This window comes from Ailuropoda melanoleuca, chromosome 6 (assembly GCF_002007445.2).
Source record: "Ailuropoda melanoleuca isolate Jingjing chromosome 6, ASM200744v2, whole genome shotgun sequence".
NCBI classification, from domain to species: domain Eukaryota; kingdom Metazoa; phylum Chordata; class Mammalia; order Carnivora; family Ursidae; genus Ailuropoda; species Ailuropoda melanoleuca.
In genome coordinates, this window is record NC_048223.1 from 38,558,773 (window position 1) to 38,580,962 (window position 22,190).

The window sequence follows — 22,190 nt, forward strand, 5'->3', positions numbered from 1 at the left end:
AGAATTACTGCTCACTAACCAAGCTGCACAGGCTCCCAGGTCCCCTCTTGCTGGGAGCCTTGGCTTGGTTGTGATGCTACCCCCTTGCAAAGCCTTCCCTGGCCTCCCATGGGAGGTTTGATGGCTCCTTGAGCTGCTGTGGCAGCGTCCTGAATTATATCCTTGCCCACAAGACCTCACATTAGAGCATGCTTTCTTGTCTACTCTTCTGCACCCCAATCCTCCCAGCCCGAGGATCACCTGAGCTCTTTGAGGGCAGGGACCGCCAACTGTTCATTGAGCAGCCAGGGGATGCTCATTCACCATGTGGTGAGCAGTGAAGAGATGAAGCAAATCCTGAGAACAGCCACATAAGGGTTAAAAGTCAGTTTTAACTCGATTTCAAGTGGTGCTTAGAAAAAAATCAGAAAGAGATGAATTCAGGCCATCCCATCTCCAGAGGTTCTTGTGAATATTAGCTAATGAGATGAATGGCTGCCTGGTTTCATTCAGACTCAACCACAGAAAAATCCGAGACTCACTGCTTCCAAGAAAGAGGCTGGCAATTCAAGAATCTAAATGCTTATTTAGGATTACAAAAGAAAATAGTTTTCTTTGAAGCCCCCCCCCAATTCAGGTGTTCAGATACACACTGAAGTGGAAATTAATTTGTATCTTAGACTTTAATAATATTGGAAAAGCAGTTCCCTCTTTCTCTCTCCCGGCTCCTAAGCTTTTTTCATTTTTCCTCTTTCTCTTCCCCTTATGAAACATGGCCATTATCATATAAATTTGTTTGGGGAGAACTAATAAAAATGAAAATGACTTAGATGTGGGAAGCCAAAATGGATTCTTTGGAATAGGCATTATATGGCCACTAGAATATGCATCTGAACCGGTCAGTCTTTTATTTACTCCCCATTCTTTATTTCAGAGCCCCTAAAATGTTTTAGGGGTTTGTGTTTATTTGGAGTTATTTTTTTAATTTTTTTAAATTTTTTAAAAGATTTTTTAAATTTTATTTATTCGACAGAGATAGAGACAGCCAGTGAGAGAGGGAACACAAGCAGGGGGAGTGGGGGAGGAAGAAGCAGGCTCATTGAGGAGGAGCCTGATGTGGGGCTCGATCCCGTAACGCCGGGATCACGCCCTGAGCCGAAGGCAGAAGCTTAACCGCTGTGCCACCCAGGCGCCCCTATTTGGAGTTATTTACATCTGCTGCTTATTTACATGATACCAGCATGGCGAAGCCGTAAGAATTATTCTTATTGATTTTTATTTTTACTTTCTAAAAAATATTTTCTTTACTTGAGAGAGAGAGTGCGTGGGGAGGGGCAGATGCGGGGAGGGAGAGGGATAAGCAGACTGTGTTCAGTGTAGAGCCCTACATGGGCTCCATCCTACGACCCTGAAATCATGACCTGAGTTGAAACCAAGGGTTGGATGCTCAATCCTGAGTCACTCAGGTGCCCCTATTCTTAATGATTTTTAAAAGGCGTCTTGGTGTGAATAATAAGCAGGGGCTTTAAGACTGTTTTGCAGACTTCTGAACCCAACATCAGTGAGGATAATGGGACTGGTTACATTATAAATGTGGAAGGCAAAAGCTAAGCATGTGCTGTCAAGCTCTTGCTAACTCTGTGTGTGTGTGTGTGTGTGAATGAATGAGTATTTGAGTGTGCATGGATGTATGAATGTGTGTGTATATCTGACTGCGAGCATGTGGAAATGTATGTGCATATGTAAGTGTATCACACACATATACTCACCCACTAGGCTAGGACAATGATTGGGCACACGGCCTATGTGCACTCACGAGGCAGCATATATGGTAACAGTGCCAGAGCTGATTATAATGGGGTTCTCTAGTTTGTATTTCAAGTAGCATTTTAAAAAGCTTGGCTCATATATTAAGTTGGCCATCCATAAAGCGTAATTTTCAAAGCTCTTCAAAAATTTGATAACAAGGATTATTGGTAGAAATTGTTTAAGACCCTAATTTCAGAAGTTTATCTACTATTCAAGTTCATTGCACTCAGATAGAGGAATGGGGTGCTCTTTAATGTTATCAGACCTCAAATGGTCAGTGATAGTCGGGGGATCCTGTGCATGTTGGCACCATGTCTTTGATGTCAGGGGTAAAATGTCATACCTATAAGTCAGCAACTGCAAAATGGACTCAGATGAGGGACAGGGTCTCACAGTCTCCTTTTGGCTAGACAAATTAAATGGAGTCCCACTGGACATGCTCAAAGGCCAGAGAGAACCTTTGTGTTTTTTTAACTATTATATCCTTAGGGTAGTGTTGAGGATATCCAGAAGACTTGAAAATAAAACATATTGTGAAAAGATGCAAATTAAAAAGGTATCTAAATACACTGTGCACCTCGCTTTCTACTGGGGATGAAATCCCACCTTTTATTTACATTATCTGGTTTAATACTCAGTCTCCCTAGGAAGGAGAAAACTAAGCCCCCCAAGAGATTATATCGTTGGCTCAAATAGATGCAGCTGGGAAGGATCAGTGCTGGAAGGCAGACCCGGGTCTCTGTGACTCCCTGATAGTGCTCTTTTCTGCCCTGCTGCCTTGTCTGTCCTGCTCCCTGCCCATGCTGAACAGATAGAGCATTATCATGAAAGCTCCAGCAATCTGGGGAGGTAATGGATGACTTTATGAAGGAAGTTTATTTTTCACTGAAAGCCTCTGCCTTCAGACAGAATTTGGAGACCAATGATGGGACCATGGCACTTCTAAGAGGAGGACTCACTGCCCTAAGACTGAGGGGGCAGAGCCCTGGTATCTCCCTTCTGAGGCCTACTCCTCCATCCCTCAAATATGAGTGCTCAGTAAGGGCTTACCCGAGCTTCTTCCAAATTGTCTGAAACCCTTTGGTCTCCTTTTCCACCATTTCTTCTTGACAAATAATATTTACCATGGGCTCAAGGCCCATCTTCTTCAGGAAAGAGGTCCTGGCGAAGCCCTCTGAGCTTGGTTTGCTTCCTCTTTTATCATTTCCATTATATTGTCATGTACTTGACGTGCCCACTGATTGTGCATGGCAGGCACAGCATTAGTTCATTTTGTCTCCACGATACTCGTCCATTCCTTCATCATGTATTCATCAGTCATATACTATGTTTCAAGAACTGTCCTGTGCTACGGGGAGATATAGGCTAGCAATGACAGATTTGTTCTCATGTTTATAAGGAAGATAGAGGTTCACCAAATAATTCCAGAAATATATAAATACAAGTTGAGGTAACTGCTTTAAAGGAAAGAAATATGGTGTCATGAAAGGAGCTAACAGAGGAATCACACCCAGATTGGGGGTCAGGAAAGGGTGTACCGAGGAAGTGAAAGCTGAGCTGAGATCTGTGGGAGCATGTGTGTATGCGTGTGATTGCAATGGCAGTGGAGGGTGGAGAGCAGGCCTGGCGGGGGTGGGGGGCAGACTGCAGGAAGAAAAAGGCCTTGGCATGTGGTAGCGTGGTCCTTCTGGGGAAGGAAAGAAGCCAGTGTGGATGGGAGAGAACAGTGGTACAAGACAAAGAGGAGAGGTCCCCAGGGACGAGACTGTGCCCGTCCTGGAGGTCCCCGTATATTCTATAGTCTTTTCCCAAGGGAAATGGGAGGACATCAGAGACTTTAAAGCAAAGATGTGTGCGTTTTATGAGCAAACTTGAGGTCTGAACAATGATTATCTCCTTTTATAAGTGAAAAAGCAGTGGCTCCTATGGCTTCTGTAACTTTTTTGGGGGCTTTGGGGGGGTCATACAGCTAATGTGTGGGTTGGCTGGGAGTTAAACCCATTTCAAGTGATGCCCACATTTTTTATTCTTTTTTTTTTTAAGATTTTATTTATTTATTTGACAGAGACAGCCAGCGAGAGAGGGAACTCAAGCAGGGGGAATGGGAGAGGAAGAAGCAGGCTCATAGCGGAGGAGCCCGATGTGGAACTCGATCCCAGAACGCTGGGATCACGCCCTGAGCAAAGGCAGACACTTAACGACTGTGCCACCCAGGTGCCCCCAACACATTTTTTATTCTTAAACAGTCACGGAATCCATGTTGATATATTCATTCTCTCTTCCTCTGTTTCTCATTTCTTAAGTCTGTTAAGGAAATGTCTACTGCTGTAATATGAATAAAGCTGACTGGAATGGATACTAACAAGCTCCTAGTATGTACCATATATTATTATTTTATTTAATTACAGTGTTCCCATAGGAGAAAGCCTTATTATCCCTATTTTGAAGATGACAAAACAGAGGGTCACGAAGTTAGGTAATATGCTCTATTGTTAGAAAGTAGAGGGGTTAGGATAGGAGCCCATTCCATCTGATTCCCAAGTGTAGATGCCCCCCCGGTACACTATGCTGTCACCTTAGAGACTTTTCCACACAAGAAGGATGGGAAGGGAGGGGTGGGGGGCAAGACTAGAAACACAGACCAGGTAGGGTCTGCTACATCAATCCAGTGAAAGGTGGATATGGGGATGGACACAGCAGATTCAGGCAAAGAGAACTTTGAACTTAGGACTTGAAATTAAAGATTTTATTTATTTATTCGACAGAGATAGAGACAGCCAGCGAGAGAGGGAACACAAGCAGGGGAGTGGGAGAGGAAGAAGCAGGCTCATAGCGGAGGAGCCTGATGTGGGGCTCGATCCCATAACGCCGGGATCACGCCCTGAGCCGAAGGCAGACGCTTAACCGCTGTGCCACCCGGGCACTTGAAATTAAATACATTTTAGGCACAAAGTAAAGGGTCACCCCTGGTGGCTGGCTAAAAGCCTAAGCAGATAGACGATGACATTATTCACCCCAAGGAGCAGGTCTGTGGGAGGGAGGGTGGCCCTGCTGTGTGCCATCCACTCCTGGGTAGGCAAGTAGGGATGTGAATCTGGAGGTCAGGAGAAAGGTCTGGATTGTTAGCTGTTGGCAGAAAAGCCTTCCCTGTTCCTGAGCAGATATGTAATGAATGCTTGGTGAAGCAATGATTAAGCCGCTCTGAATTATAGCTGTTGGCTTTGCCAGTTGGGTCTTCTTTGCCCTCAAGCTTACACTCCAAACATTTCTGTGCCCTCACCTCATTTGTCCTCTGCCCTGAGGACAATACCTGCATGCTCCCTGGATGAGAATGTAGGTGGATAAGAATGATATTTTGTTAAAAGGAATTTTTTTCTACCTTATGGTATGAGGAAAAAAGGGTAATTCACAAAGCGCCAGTCCATTCAAGGAATTATACCAAATCCCCAAATGTGTAAAGCATTGCTTTACACATTCTAAATCAAGTGCCTAGCTTTTTAAATTGGGAACATACAATCTCTTGGAAAAAAAAAAAGAAAAAGAAAAGGAAAAAAAGAAAAAGTATGATTTATCACTCCAATCTTGCAGTCTATGTAATGCAGGCATTTCACTCTTGGGAATGAATAGTCTTGTTTGCCTCAGAACAGACTGTAAACGTTTGATTCGTGACCAGACAACTTGACTTTTAATGACCTGCAACTGTCTAAAAGGAGCACAAAAATTTATGACCACCACCAGGCAGCTAGATGTCATTCCTCAGTACCCTAATAACATCCTATATTTCTCTGGAATTGTTCCTTTCATCTGCTGACCTGAGAGTGATCTTCTGGTATAAAATGGTGGGACTGACACACTAGGAAGTTGTTCCAGTTTAAATTCTAGATACCCAAATGACAGTCTCAGGAAGGACACGACAAACGGTATTTAATGCAATGTGAACAGATAACACCCTTGTCTTCATCAGCAGAGAGTTGATTGTGGACAGTTAGCCAGAGGCAAGGCAGCCCCCCAGCGATGACTCCCAGGCAGGCTCTGACTTCTAGGGCTGGTTCTATCTCTGAGAGAACAGGGCTTCACTTGGTAAGTGCCGTCACCTTCTCCCTCACTGACGCCAGGCTGTTTGGGTCTGTTTACAGCTCCAGCCAGTGAGTTCAGCGTGGCAATTCTTACTCAATGATGGAGAAAACTCAGATTACAAGAGCCTACTTGTCTGAACATATCCCAGGCGCCAGGATTCAGGCCCTGAACTCTGCTCTGGAAAGGCCCAGGAATCACTTGGAAGAAGATGGCAAGTGAATACTGAAACCAAGCTGACCTTGGGCGCCAGCCAGACTCCAGCAGGATACACACATTGGCTATGGAGTCTCGCTGGATGCAGGGCAGCCACACTGCTGAGCTTGACCTCATGGCAGTTGGAAACTGGGAAAGGGGGGCTAAGTGGAGACTTTTTGGTAACTCTTTCCTTTTATGGGGCTTTGGGTAAAGTGAAAGAAGAGAGGCAGATTTCACTGAAGTGGGAAACCACACTCAGGCAAGCTGGAGAGGGACCATGCCTGGGAAATGGCGCAGCCTCTGGAGGAGAAGCCTAAAGCGCTCCAGGTTGGAGAGACGACACCTTCCAGAAGCCATGTGAAGGGAGTGCCTGGCAACTGGTACCTTGGCCTCCATGATATTCCGACAAGTGGAGTCCACCTCAAAATGGAGGCCATATCCCTAACGCTCTAGCATTTCAGTAGTTTTCAGTACTACTTTAGCTCCCTGTTCTCTTCAGAAGAGGAAAGAACCAATCTCCAAGGGAACATCTGACTAGAAAAGCAGCCCCTTCTATCCTGCTCTAGGGTTAAAAAAACACCAAACCCTTATGTTTTGGGGTCATGCATGGAGGAAAGGAAGAAAGCATTTTCTTTGAGATAGCCAGTGAACACCACATCATAAAAATTGTAATAATTATCAGTCACTGAGTTTTTTGATGATGAGGAACTATGCTATATGCTTTATGAACATTATTCATTTCATCCTCAAAAATACCTCAGAGTAAGAGGTCACTATTATTCTTTTATAAGCAAGGAAATCAGAACAACAAAATGTTTATACATTGCTTAAAGTCACACGACAAGTAGCCTATGAAGAGCACTGACTCTAGCTTCAATAGCCCCGAAACAGGAGGAACATAAACTGTGGTCAGAAGAAAGTTTAGGATTGCTTGAGGGTCCCCACGCTCACCTTACCCTCCCCTGTGTGTCAGGTACCATGAAGTGGGATGGACCCTGAAACAAAGGCATAGCTCAGCGCGTGCCTTGGGGGAGCTTCCAGGATAAACAAACAGTTTTAGTTTGAGCCTTTAATCCGTGTTAATTTGGCCATTAAAGACATTGATTTTGATTCCCTATTAGACCCCACAGGATGCCAACTGCATCCGATGCTCAAGCTTCCCACAAACACCCATTGGCAGTTCTGCTGCTGATGCACTACAACTGCGCTTCTTCAAGTGTGGACCCTGACCAGTCAGAACCACCTGCTGACCAGTTAGAAATGCAAATTCTCAAGCCCCACCAGACCTGCAGAATCAGAAACTGCAGGGACAGGGCCCAGGAATCTGTCTGCTAAGCAGCCCGACAGGTCCCTGGGTGCTTGTTCACATGTGAGAATCACTGCTCTACAGCGTTAGGAGGTAGCATTAATTGAACTCTTCTTTTCACATGAAAAACTGACTTTAAATTTTCTTTCCCTCTTATTCTTTTTTTTTTTAAGATTTTATTTATTTATTCGACAGAGATAGAGACAGCCAGCGAGAGAGGGAACACAAGCAGGGGGAGTGGGAGAGGAAGAAGCAGTCTCACAGCGGAGGAGCCTGATGTGGGGCTCGATCCCATAAGGCCGGGATCAAGCCCTGAGCCGAAGGCAGATGCTTAACCGCTGTGCCACCCAGGCGCCCCTCTTTCTCTCTTATTCTTAAAAAATTTTTTTTACCTCATTTCCAAATCTTCATTCTCCTGTGGTACAAATTTGTACAAGGCAACATAGGTGTTCATCTGTAATGGTTCTTTGGAAAGAGATCCCTGAAGGAGAAAATAATAGAAAAATGAGAGAAGGAAGGGGTAAAACAGAAAATGAATAAGTGAATGCAATGTAATTCTCGTGTATGGATCATGAGTGTTAAAATACCTATTTTTCGAGGCTTTGTTTCAACCATAGGTTTATTTTCAATTTCTTAGCTAAGTTTGATTTCATTAGAAACCAAAACCAATTATGTGGAAATCTATCAGATACAACTATAAATTTCTTCAAATAGTTTTTTTTTTTTTTTTGCTATAGTTGTTCATGAAAGGTGACAGTCTAGACTGGCTCCAAGAGCGGGAATATTTGTTCTACAGAAATAGGGACATATGAATAGTAGTAAACAATTTCGACTTTCTAAAATTGACTTTTTATCAATTAGCCTAAAATTCGGTATCTAGTTTATCAAAGGGACTCCGGTATAGTCAGCTGGCAATTAGTTCATGCATATTGTGAAAAAAGCATAGTGTCTGACATCAGACTGATTTAGAATCTATCAAAGAATCACCATCTCCTGATCATGAAACCTTGCACTAATGGTATTAAAAGCTACCATTTTTGATAGCTTATTGTGTGTGCCAAGAATTATGTTACATGCATGAGCATACTTGAACCTCACAACAGCCTCCAATTGTTGTTCCCAATTTGTACATTATCCAAGAGTCTTGTGTTATATAAATATTACCCATTATTATTATCCAAATATATGTCAATGCTATATAAATGTTTTCACTTTGTAATATACAAAAATACAAATTATATAATATACAAAACATAATTGTATATTACTATTATATAACATATGTAATATATATTGCACAATATAACACACACATCATTATTTAACATGTTATATATGTGTATATAAACATGTAATATATACACATCATTATTTAACATGTTATATATGTGTATATAAAATTATATATGTAATACAAAATTGTATAATATATTTAAACAATAATATGATAAACATATACTATGTAAGATACAAATAAAAGTTGTACACAACTTTGATTCACTCTGCTATCCAAAGTTCAAGTACCTTATGTTATATACTTCTGTTCCAGTCTATCCTGTTCGAATTATATAGATAGATATTACTATATAATATTATATATAAATGAGTACAAAATATATATACTTACATACTATAAAATATGGTCATAATAGATTATGTAATTATGTAATTTACAGTATATATCAATTTGTATATAACATATACAATGGTAACAAGAAGTATACAACACAGTACTTATTCCTTCTTATCTTGGATGCACTTCGATAGTTCCGGTTAGGGACATCAATCGGTTTTATGCTATTTATGCTATGGCATGTTATGCTACATTATTCTTTTCTGATCTATTCTATACTCGATTCTGTTCTGAGACCTACTAACTTGATTTCATAACCCACTTAGGTAGTGACCTGCAATGTGATCTAAGGACCCTTCCTGGTCTGTCTTCTGTGACATCTGTGAAAATTAATAAAGGGAAACCTCACTAAAATGATCAGGAGGTTGGACAGGGGGAGCTCTTATGCCTTATTACTCTAAGTCAGTTTAGACTCAACAGGAAGAGAGGGACCTTGCTCTGGATACTACTTTCACTATTACTTTACTATCTCAGCAAGAGAAGGGAAGGCCAACAGCTCAGCTAATGAGAGATAGTCTCAGCTCAGCCAATGAGAAGCCACTATACATAGCGCTCCTAGTTTCCTCCAATGGACTTTTTATTTATAGCAGTCTCCCCAACTCCCCCTTTTCCTCTATAAAACAGCCTTTCCCGTGTAAAACAGCCTTTCCCTCCTTTGCTTGGTGGGATTGTCTATGGTTTGCCATAGCTTACTTGTCCTGCATTGATATTTTCTACTGTTTCTGAATAAACCTTTATTTTGCTGGTAAAACAATTTTTTAAGGTTAACACAGCGATAAATACCTGGTGATTTATGTTCTTTGCTTGGTGTTTGAAATCGTCAGTGCCATTTTCTGGATACGTAAACACTGAAGGAGACAAGAAAAAGCAGGTGCTTTATGAATCCAGTCACCATGTTTTGGAATCATGCCTGGAAGATGTGGCTTTATGTATTCCCTGTTCCATAGTTTCTACTTTCCTCCTCACTGCCTTTTCCTTATCTTAGTGACAGCTTTCACGTCATCTTCCTCGTGAGGCTTCCCCTTCCTCCGCAGGTGGCATTCCGCACCACCTTCTCTTCATGCCCACATCCGTGTCCATGCCTCCAGCCAGCATGCATCCCCTGAATACTTGGCAATTGTGTTCACAACTCGGCCTTATTTCGCAGCGAGTTTTATTCAACTATGAAATAGTTATTTATCTGTTGCATGTATCAAATCATTTAACAGAGCAGTGGGTGAGGTATGGCCTAATTGTATTTGAATGACCTTTTCTAAATACCAGATTCTTTTATCTATTTTCAATATCTTGATTCCAGTTTCTTGACATTTATATTCTATTTTGCACATTAAAGCTTTAGTTTTTTAAAATATTATTTTCATTTAATTTTTTTGTCTTTGTCTGACTTAATTTTTTTAAAATTATGTTATGTTAGTCACCATACAGTACACCATTAGTTTTTGGTGTAGTGTTCCATGAGTCATTGTTTGGGTATAACACCCAATGCTCCATGCAATACATGACCTTGGATTTATTTATTTGAGAGAGGGGGAATGGGCAGAGGAAGAGGGAAAGAGAATCTCAAGCAGACTCCCCACTGAGTGCTGAGTGCAGAGCCCCATGTAGGGTTAGATCTCACCACCCTGATATCATGACCTGAGTCCAAATTGAGGGGGACGCTCAACCGACTGAGTCACCCAGACGCCCCTAAATCTTTAGTTTAAAACTTCAAAATATTTCCTCAATCTGTTATTGTCAATGCATTGGGTCTATTATTCAGAATAGAAAACAAAGAGTGGTTTCTCGTTTAGTTTGTTTTGAAATATGTAATTCTCTTCCTTGTGCATCTAAGCAACAACTCTGTGGTCTTTAATAAAGAACAAAGCTTCCCCAAGTGGGCAGGAGTTTCCACAGTCTACATGCACAGCTGGGGGAGATTCCCTGATGGGTATTGGGGGGGCTCTGCATTAGCAAGTTCAGTCAGCCACATTTACCCCAGTGACCAATGTGACAGCCTTATTCTCACTACATGTATTTGCCTCAAATGAAAATGTGGCAAGTGTTTCCAAGTTTGTACAATAGAATTTTGGTGTCTAAATTAACCTACTAGTTAGATGACTTGACATTTAAAAATAACACATTGCTTCATGATTCTTCCCTTTGGTGTCCCTTCAGATTATAAGGAAATATAAATAAAGGAGGAGAAACACACCACAGAAAGCTCTATAACCTATTTCATTTACTGCATCGACATCTTCACTGTCCTTAAAATGAACTCAATAACTGTGATGCAGAAAACATGCTTCAGAACAAGAGCCTCTGTAAACGTACTGATGCTCAGTAAACATCTGTTCTCCACAGTTTATAGTTCCAGAGCCTGTGCATGAAATTCCATGATTCCTTGGAAGCCTAGGCAGAAATATGCAGTCATTGGAGGAGTTCTGGTTTGTAGGTAAGTGGAAAATGATCCTATGGACCTTGTCTGCTTCAATATCTGGCTACTCACCTTACTAATTTGAACTGAGTGGAGGCCAACGATTCTCTCCTTTGGGATTATGTGATTCCCTAAGAGCTCGGTGTAAACATTTGACCCCATAAATATAAAACTGGATACTTCTAAAAGAATATTGACTATCTGAAGGAAAAATGAAGAGAATATTCCTAGAAAATTCTTGATTGGAGTTAAAAAGGGAGACTTCATAAGCTACATATCAGTTTGAACTGATTTTACAATTTTGCAATTTCACATTATTTTAAACTTTTTATTAAATATCTATGAGCCATCTGGTTCAAAATATGTACCATTTTTGTGAACTATGCTGAACATACATTTGGGGTCTCTTCAAGAGACCCCAAATGTATTTTTAACTATATGACTGAAAGCAGACCACTGCCAAAAAATAAAATAAAATAAAATAAAATAAAATAAAATAAAATAAAATAATAAAATAATAAAATAAAAATGAAATGAAATGAGATGAAATGAAAACCCATTCCTATGGGCTATTTCTAAGACCTTGATTTGAGGGGAAAAGAATAAAGAAAGGTAAAAATATATCTTATACTTTTTATGTTTGGTGCTTTAAGTTTGTTTTATTAGAAATTGGTTGCTGATTTCTCCCAGGACAACTACTCAAAGAATGTATCTGTTACGCAGACATATTTTCTAATGTTGCAGAAGCAAATGAATCTTTAGTTTCTGCCACATCCCCAAAGGACTTTCTTCTATCTTTTTTACATTCTTTCTTTTTCCCTTTGTAGTCCTGTGAGGACCGTGTCCAGCACTGCATTTTCTAATGAGATGGTTATTTGGTTTTTCTTCTTCAAGCTGGTAATGTACAAGTTACGTTACTTGCTTATCTAACACAAACACAAATTTGCATCTTTGGAATAAATCTAACTAGTAATTATGCATTACTTTTAAAAAATAATTATCAGGGATGCCTGGGTGACTCAGTAGGTTAGACATCTGCCTTTGGCTCAGGTCATGATCCCAGAGTTCTGGATTGAGCCCTGAGTAGGGCTCCCCCCTCAGCAGGGAATCTGCTTCTCCCTCTGCCCCTCCCCCAGCTTGTGCTCTTTCTCTCTCTCATTCTTTCTCTCAAATAAATAAAATCTTTAAAAAAAATTATCGAATTCCATTTACTAAAATTCCATTTCAGATTTCTGCATCCATGTTCAATGTGGAGACTAGCCAGTGATTTTTCTTTCTCAAGCTGCCTTCAATTGGTTTTGAGGTAAGTATTAGACTAGCCTCATAAACTAAGTTAGAGAATGTAGCAGCCCTTCTTCCCTGCAACTTTTTCATTTTCCTGAAAGAGTTTACATAATCTGGAAATTTTTCATTCCTTTAAAGCTTGGTGGAGTTTACTTATAAAGTTGTCTGGGCCTGGTATTTTTGCTGTGCAAAATTTAAAATATTGATACAGTTTCTATCATGACTAGGAGCAAATTCAACTTCTCAGGTTTTCTATTTCTTCCTGAGTCAGATCTTGGTCATTGGTATTTTTTTTCTGGTATGTGTTCATTCAAAAAAAAAGTTTTAAAATGTATTGGCATGGGGGCACCCGGGTGGCGCAGTCATTAAGCGTCTGCCTTCGGCTCAGGGCGTGATCCCGGCATTATGGGATCGAGCCCCACATCAGGCTCGTACGCTATGAGCCTGCTTCTTCCTCTCCCACTCCCCCTGCTTGTGTTCCCTCTCTCGCTGGCGTCTCTATCTCTGTCAAATAAATAAATGAAATCTTTAAAAAAAATTTATTGGCATGAAGTTGGTCATGGGATTCTTTTATTTTCTCTTCAATCTCTGTTATAGTCATCCTTTTTCATTATTGCCTTTTGCTTCATCTCTTTTATTCTTAAAAAAAATTGTTAGTGATTTTAGGGGTGCCTGGCTAGCTCAGTTACTTAAGTGACCCAACTCTTAATTTGGCTCAGGTCAGGATCTTAGGGTCATGAGATTGAGCCTTTTGTTGGACTCTGAGCTGGGTGTGGAGCCTGCTTAAGATTCTCTCTCTCCCTGTGCCCCTCCCTGCTTGTACTCTCTATCAAAAAATTCTTAGTGATTTCAAGCTTTCTTTCTTTCTTTTTTTTTCTTTTTTCTTTCTTCTTTCTTTCTTTCTTTTTCTTTCTTTCTTTTTTTCTTTCTTTTTTTCTTTCTCTTTCTTTCTTTCTTTCTTTCTTTCTTTCTTTCTTTCTTTCTTCTCCTTCTTTCAAAGATTTATTTATGAAAGAGAGAGAAAACACACTCATGTGAGTGGGGGAGGACAGAAGATGAGGGACTCTTCAAGCCGACTCTGCACTGAGCATGGAGCCTGACAAGGGGCTTGATCTGAAGACCTGGAGATCATGACCTGAGCCAAAACCAAGATTCAGAGGCTTAACCGACTGAGCTACCCAGGCAAGCCGCCTTTTTTTTTTTTTAATTATATTATGTTAATCACCATACAGTACATCCCCGGATTCCGATGTAAAGTTCGATGCTTCATTAGTTGCGTATAACACCCAGTGCACCATGCAATACGTGCCCTCCTTACTACCCATCACCAGTCTATCCCATTCCCCCACCCCCTCCCCTCTGAAGTCTTCAGTTTGTTTCTCATAGTCCATAGTCTCTCATGTTTCATTCCCCCTTCTGATTACCCCCCTTTTCTTTATCCCTTTCTTCCCCTACCGATCCTCCTAGTTCTTATGTTCCATAGATGAGAGAAATCATATGATAATTGTCTTTCTCTGCTTGACTTATTTCACTTAGCATTATCTCCTCCAGTGCCGTCCATGTTGCAGCAAATGTTGAGAATTCGTTCTTTCTGATAGCTGAGTAATATTCCATTGTATATATGGACCACAGCTTCTTAATCCAGTCATCTGTTGAAGGGCATCTCGGCTCCTTCCATGATTTGGCTATTGTGGACAATGCAGCTATGAACATTGGGGTGCATATGGCCCTTCTCTTTACTACGTCTGTATCTTTGGGGTAAACACCCAGTAGTGCAATGGCTGGGTCATAGGGTAGTTCAATTTTTAACTTTTTAAGGGACCTCCACACTGTTTTCCAGAGTGGCTGTACCAACTTGCATTCCCACCAACAATGTAGGAGGGATCCCCTTTCTCCACATCCTCTCCAACAATTGTTGTTTCTTGCCTTGTCTATCTTTGCCATTCTAACTGGCGTAAGGTGGTATCTCAGTGTGGTTTTGATTTGAATTTCCCTGATGGCTAATGATTTTGAACATTTTTTCATGTGTCTGTTAGCCATTTGTATGTCTTCATTGGAAAAGTGTCTGTTCATATCTTCTGCCCATTTTATGATTTGTTTATTTGTTTCTCGTGTATTGAGTTTGAGAAGTTCTTTGTAGATCTTGGATACCAGTCCTTTATCTGTGGTGTCCTTTGCAAATATATTCTCCCATTCCGTGGGCTGTCTCTTAGTTTTTTTGACTGTTTCCTTGGCTGTGCAGAAGCTCTTTATCCTGATAAAGTCCCATAAGTTCATTTTATCTTTTATTTCTCTTGCCTTTGGAGATGTGTCGTGAAAAAGGTTGCTCTGGCCGATGTCATAGAAGTTGTTGCCTATGTTCTCCTCTAGAATTTTGATGGATTCCTGTCTCACATTGAGGTCTTTCATCCATTTGGAGTTTATTTTTGTGTATGGTGTGAGAGAGTGGTCAAGTTTCATTCTTTTGCATGTAGCTGTCCAATTTTCCCAGCACCATTTATTGAAGAGACTGTCTTTTTTCCACCGGATGTTTTTTCCTGCTTTATCAAAGATTAGTTGCCCAAAGAGCCGAGGGTCCATTTCTGGGTTCTCTATTCTGTTCCATTGGTCGATGTGTCTGTTTTTGTGCCAGTACCATGCTGTCTTTGTGATCACAGCTTTGTAGTACAGCTCGAAATCCGGCATTGTGATGCCCCCAGCTTTGTTTTTCCTTTTCAACAGTTCCTTGGAGATTCGGGGCCTTTTCTGGTTCCATACAAATTTAAGGACTATTTGTTCCAGTTCTTTGAAAAATGTCCTCGGTATTTTGATCGGGATAGCATTGAAAGTGTAGATTGCTCTGGGTAGTATGGACATTTTAACTATGTTAATTCTTCCAATCCATGAGCATGGAATATTTTTCCATCTTTTTATGTCTTCCTCAATATCTTTCAAAAGTGATCTATAGTTTCTAGGATATAGGTCCTTTACGTCTCTGGTTAAGTTAATTCCAAGGTAACGTATGGTTTTTGGTGTTATTGTAAATGGGATGGATTCCCTAATTTCTCTTTCTTCAGTCTCGTTATTCGTGTATAGAAATGCAACTGATTTCTGGGCATTGATTTTGTATCCTGCCACCTTACTGAATTGTTCTATAACTTCTAATAGTTTGGGAGTGGATTCCTTTGGGTTTTCCATATAGAGTATCATGTCATCTGCAAAGAGAGACAGTTTGACTTCTTCTTTGCCGATTTGGATACCTTTGATCCCTTTTTGTCTTCTGATTGCTGTTGCAAGGACTTCTAGTACTATGTTGAATAATAGTGGCGAGAGTGGGCATCCTTGTCGTGTTCCTGATCTTAAGGGAAAGGCTTCCAGCTTTTCCCCATTGAGAATAATGCTTGCAGTAGGCTTTTCATAGATGGCTTTTATGAGATTGAGAAATGTACCCTCTATTCCTACACTCTGAAGGGTTTTAATCAGGAAAGGATGCTGTATTTTGTCAAATGCTTTTTCTGCATCAATTGAGAGGATCATATGGTTCTTGAGTCTTTTCTTGTTGATATGATGTATCACATTGATTGATTTGCGAGTGTTGAACCATGCTTGCATCCCAGGTATGAATCCCACTTGGTCATGATGGATAATCCTTTTAATGTACTGTTGGATTCTATTAGCAAGGATCTTGTTGAGGATTTTGGCATCCATATTCATTAGAGAAATCGGTCTGTAATTCTCCTTTTTGAGGGGGTCTTTGCCTGGTTTGGGGATCAAGGTAATATTAGCCTCATAGAATGAGTTTGGTAGCTTTCCTTCTGTTTCTATTTTTTGAAATAGCTTTAGGAGAATAGGTATTATTTCTTCTTTGAATGTTTGGTAGAATTCCCCAGGAAAACCGTCTGGGCCTGGAGTTTTATTATTTGGAAGGTTGTTTATCACTGACTCAATTTCTTCATAGTTAATTGGCCTATTTAAGAAATCTATTTCTTCCTGTTTCAGTCTTGGTAGTTTATAGGTTTCCAGGAAGGCCTCCATCTCTTACAGATTGTTTAGTTTTTTGGCATATAGCTGAAGGCAACCCTTCTTTTAAGGACCATTCTTAGGATTGATTGACCTATCTTTGTCATTTGATAGTTTCTGCTCTTACCTTTTTATTGCCTTCCTACTGCTTTTTGGAGGCTTATTCTATTTCTCTTTTCTGACTTCTCAAATATGATGCTTACTTAGGTTACTTTACAGTCTTTTTATTTTTTAATAACTACTTTTATTTATTTTTTAAAGATTTTATTTATTTATTTGAGAGAGAGAGAGGGAGGGTGCTCACAGGAGCAGGGGGAAGGGCAGAGGGAGAGGGAGAAGCAGACTCCTGGCTCAATGGGGAGCGTGATGTGGGGCTTGATCCCAGGACCCCAAGATCATGACCTGAGCCAGAGTCAGACACTTAACTGACTGAGCCACCCAGGTGCCCATAGAATACTTTAAAAGCAAATATTCTAGTCACAATTTAGCTACATCCCACAAATTTTGATATGTAGTGTTTTCATTATGACTTATTTTAAGTATATTCCAATTTTCATTAGAATTCTTTTTTTACACATGAACTTTTTGAATTTATGTTTTAATTTCCCAAATGATGGGTTCTCCTATATCTTTTGGTGATTAGTTTCTATCTTTTTTGCATTATAGTCACAAAGGTGTGTTCTATATATTAATGCTGTGAAAATTTATGAAGCTTGCTTTATGGTCTAGCAGGTGATCAATTTTTATAATTGTTCCATGTCCTTAAAAAGAAACTGAATTTTCCATTTGTTAGATGGAGTGCCCTTTTTAAGTCAATTAGATTAGGATTGTCAAATGTGTCCTCAGATCCTCTAAATCTTTTTATGCATCTGCTTTGCAAATGACTTGAGAGGCATGTTAAAGCCTCTCACTATGAAGGGGAATTTCAATTTCCCTAATACTTCTGTCGATTGCTCTTTGAGTTCCTGCCATTTTGAGGCTATATAATAAGTAGACACAAGTTTAGAATTTTAATCTTCTGATGAAGTGGAGATGATCATGTAATGATGCTTTTTTTCTCTAGTATTGCTTTTCTTATTTTAATGTCCATTTTTTCATACACTAATATAGCTATACAATCTTTCTTTTGCTTTTTAAAATATATGTATTTTTTTTTACTTTTAAACTTTCCAAATCCTTATGTTTTAGATTGCTATAAGTAGTCATTTAAACAACCCAGTGTGTAAAACTCTTTTATCTAGGGTTTAGTTGATTTACATTAATTTTGATTACTGATAAAATGGAATTCTCTTCTAGCATTTTATTTTGTATTTTCTATTTGTCTCAAATTTTCTATGCTTTTTCTTCTACTTCTGTGCCCTCTCCTCTTTTTTCCTTATAGGTTATAAGGTTAAATCTATGTTTTTAATCTTCTACTGGATATTCTAAAATTTTAAGAGGTTTATTTAACTTAACAAAATCTAAAGTGAAAGAATATCTTTTATTTCCTTCCAATTAATATGAAAAACTTTGAATGCTCATTTCTTACTTAAATATCCAATATTTCAGTTAGTGTTTTATTAACAACTTTTTGCTAACATCGTTATCTTTTTATGTAGCCAATGTTTACTTGGTTCTTTCTTCATGCTTCATTCCTTGCTTCTCAGTCCTTCCTTTGAGGTCACATTTTCCTCTCTGAACTACATCGCTTAGAAATTTCTTGAGTGGATCTATCTTCACTGCACTGTAGACACAGTGTTTGTCTGAATATATATTCTTGGAAGAGTTTTGCTTTTGCTCCACTTACACTTCTATCTTAAGAGTTACTTTTCTTTTGGATTACTGAAGGTATTGTTCTACTGTTACTTGGTTCTATTGTCACTTACAAGAAAGAGTTGTCTGTCTAGTTTTCATTTCTATGCAGGTAATCTGTCTATCAGTCTGCATTTAACATTTGTAATTCTGCAGTTTTGCTAGGATGGGTCTAGGTATAAATTTCTGAATTTGAGGAATGGTGTCTTTAATCAATTTTGAAACATATTAGCCACTATCTTCTTGAATATTGTCTCTCTCCTATTCTCTCATTTTGTACATTTTAAGTGTCAATTAAATGCATATTGGACTTCCCTGCTCATCTTCTGTGTCTCTTTCACTATCATGAATTCTATTGCTTTGTTTCCCTGACTCTACTTACTGTAAGAAATCTCTTTGCCTGTGTATTCCACACCACTAATTCTCTCTTCAGCTATATCCAATATGCTATTAAATCCAAAAGTCAAATTTCTTCTTTTTTTTAATTTCTAAAAGTTCTGTTTGGTTTTCTTAAAATTTGCCTGTTCAGCTTTGATAGTGTCTTACACTTTTGTTATATGTACTAGTCCATTTTTTAGATCTTTAAATATATATAACTATATAGTTAGATATTTCTTTTTTTTTATAATTCCAACATATAACAATCTCTGAAGTCTGATCATAAAAACGGTGATTTCAGCTAACGCTTTCATATGGTGGCTCATTTTCTCATGTATTTGGTATATTTCAATTTTTAGCTCACTTCCTTTGAAAGTTCATTTGCGGAAACTTCTGAGGTCTGGGTTTAAATTCTCTTCCTCCAGAGGCCATTTGTATTACTTCTGCCAAATGCCTGGTGCATTTATCCAACTGGGCCACTTTAAATAAATTCAACTAAAATTTTATATTATTTTACTTTGCTCACAGAGGTAGTATAAATTCAAGCCCTAAACCCAAGTAAGAAGAGTTTCTTCCCTTCTTTGTTTTCTCTTTTCCTTCCTTCCTGCTCCTACTCCTTTTCTTTCTTTTCTTCCCCACTTGAGTAAAGGCCTATACAGCATTTTTCTTTACTAAATTCCTCTGCAGGGCATTCTTTTTTCCTAGTGCCACTAAGGTGCCTTTTGGGGTATCAGCCTTTTCTCAAAGGGCCTCTCATCGAAACTATTACTCTGCCTGCTCGCCAGGTCTTGTTCCTTATTGACCATACACGGGGCTTATTCTTCCCCAGTCTAAGGCCCCAAGGATGTGCAGAATAAACAATGGCCTTCACCTGCTTATGTCTCTGGATTCATGCTTTATTGTCATTTCTAGACTCTAAGGAATTGCTTTATTTTGCTGCCAGCTCAGCCATGCTTTAACTGGAACTTTCTTTTTAATTCTTTTTCCCAGCAATTTTAGGTGTGCTAAAGTGGAAAAAAATTTCTCTAAACATCCAGCCCTCCACATAGCTGGAAAGAGAGTCCTCTATGTTTTTAAAAAGACCTTTACCTGATCTAGATATAAGACATCTAGATACTAGGGTATCTATCAAAGAAGGCATTAAAATATTTGCTTCATTTTCTGGGTGACAAATCAAAATGTGAGATATAAAAACAGTGCATGCTAAAGGCAAGGATAAATTTTCCAAATCCGAACTTGCTTTTTTTCCTTCTGGGTAATATTTCTTTGCTTCAGCAAAAAGTAAGGTATCATTGGGTTTTGTAATACTCTCAGTGGATGTGATTAACCCAGTTCTTTTTGAAGAATGTTTCTAGGAATTTGTCTTACTAATGTTCTCTTCCCTCTTCTCTTCTAGGAAAGTTATAATCACATAGAGTCATACTGAAATGCAATTATTGAAGGCGGCCAATAACGTCATTATTTGGCATTTTGAGCTGAAATAGGGAGCCTAGATTTTACTGCTCCCTTTGCTCATCACATTGCTTCAAGTGGAGTTTCTGGCCAAAGGTGAAGAACAACAACTCTCCCCTCTATATTTCTGATGCATCCACAAACAGCGTTGCAAACAACAACCAGAAACAGTCAGACCTGCCCAATATCTTTCATGAGAGAGAAAACAGAGACTGCATGCTTGGTAAGAGAGAGAGGTGTATGAATTGTATCCTCTTCCAAGGTGCCTTTGGAAATCTTCCTCAAGGATTTTGACATGACTCTTGGCTGGCAGAAACGACACCTGTATGCACTGTGTAATTTTTAGAACATAAATGAAACACGTCATGCAGAACAGCTTGTGACCGGAAGCCAAGCACTCCTTCTGAAACTCCAGCACCCTCCAAGCCATGACTGTGGGGAAACCAGTGGGAGCCTGGACACACAAGCAGGGTGTTCTCTCTGCAATTTGTTTCCCAAATTGCATGGATAGGGGATTAAATCCAATCACAAGTACATGTTTTGAAGCAAACTGCTGCATAATTAATCCCTCCAGCTTCCAAGGGTGCATTGTAAAGAAAGCTATTGCTGGTCAAAGGAATAGTTAATAGAGCCCCAAAGCTTTATAGAGGTCTATTGCTTGCTAAGTTCTTTCAACAGATTTCTATGAATTAGGCTCTAAAAATGCCTCTTAACATAAAAGAAATGGTAAATATTCAACTTTGTGTCTTTGAGTGTATTACTTTGTGCCTCAGTTTCCTTATCCATACAGTGTGTGTGTGTGTGTGTGTGTGTGTGTGTGTGTTGTATGTATTAGAGGGGAGGGAGTTGGACTGGATGACTTCTCATCCTGCTTCTTGAACTTTCATAAGATTCATATGCAAATTCTGATCTTGCAGTTCTGGAAAGACCTGAGGTTCTGCATTTCTAACAGCTTCTCAAGTGATGTCCACGCTGCTGGTCCATGGGCCACACTTGAGAATGGGGAGGCTCTAGGCTGCACCTCTGACACTTGATGACCTCATGATGAGTTTATTACCAGCAAACATGCTTCACTTTGATGATTCCCAAATATGGCTCCTTCACATTATAAAAACTTATCCAAGTCCACTTTCTAAGTAAAGAAATCTCCAGGGCAAACAGAAACCTTAACTACTGAGGAAGAGGTGAGCAAGAGCACCAGTACCGTTGGCCAGGATGCCTGAGGCAGAGAGGTAAGTGGTGGGCACATGCAGGGAATGCAGGGAATGATTTTGAAGAGCAGAAAGTAAGATTTACTGACAGATTGTCGGCAAGATGTGAGAAGAAGGGGAGTCAAGTCTGATGCCAAGGGTTCTGCCCTGGAGTAAGATCGTCTAGCAGAATGGAGCTCCTATTTACTGAGCAGGGACAATGAAGAAGAACTGGTTGGGGTGGGTGGGTGGGTGAGAGAACTGAGTCCAGTTTGGGTGTGTTAACTTTACGATGCCTATTCTACATTCAGATGGCTGTGTCCAGTGAACGGTAGGCATCTGGAGGCAGCAAAGGGGCCTGAAGTTTCAGAGTCATCAATGTACGGATAGTATTTATATTCATTATTTCATTTAATGATCACAGCACCGTATGGACTCGGTATTATCACTATCTTCATTTCAGAGATAGGGAGATTGAGCAGAGAGGCCAGGTCACTGCTTTCAGGCCACATTACCACTGACTGAAGTCTAGTAGTCAGCTTCCAGAGCAAGAAGGGGCCAGGGCCAAATATGTCCATGCATAGTGATGAGCAGACCATCAGCAATCTGGTGAGATGTGTCAGGGAAGGATGCAGGAAGAATTCAGACTCAGAGGACAGAGCAGCTGACCAAACTTGAAGTGTT

General features: G+C 39.8%; 1 protein-coding gene across 5 annotated transcripts in view; it reads right to left on the reverse strand.

The window, feature by feature from the left end:
• STAC (SH3 and cysteine rich domain) overlaps positions 1-22,190 on the reverse strand; it is a 159,371-nt gene that overhangs the window by 22,708 nt on the left and 114,473 nt on the right. For all 5 annotated transcript variants that reach the window (XM_034662263.1, XM_002914639.4, XM_034662261.1 and 2 more), the window contains 2 exons: positions 9,783-9,847; positions 7,759-7,847 (listed from right to left, as the gene is read on the reverse strand). In XM_034662263.1, the coding sequence (XP_034518154.1) occupies positions 7,759-7,847; positions 9,783-9,847 (154 nt within the window). The remainder of the gene's footprint in view (positions 1-7,758; positions 7,848-9,782; positions 9,848-22,190) is intronic.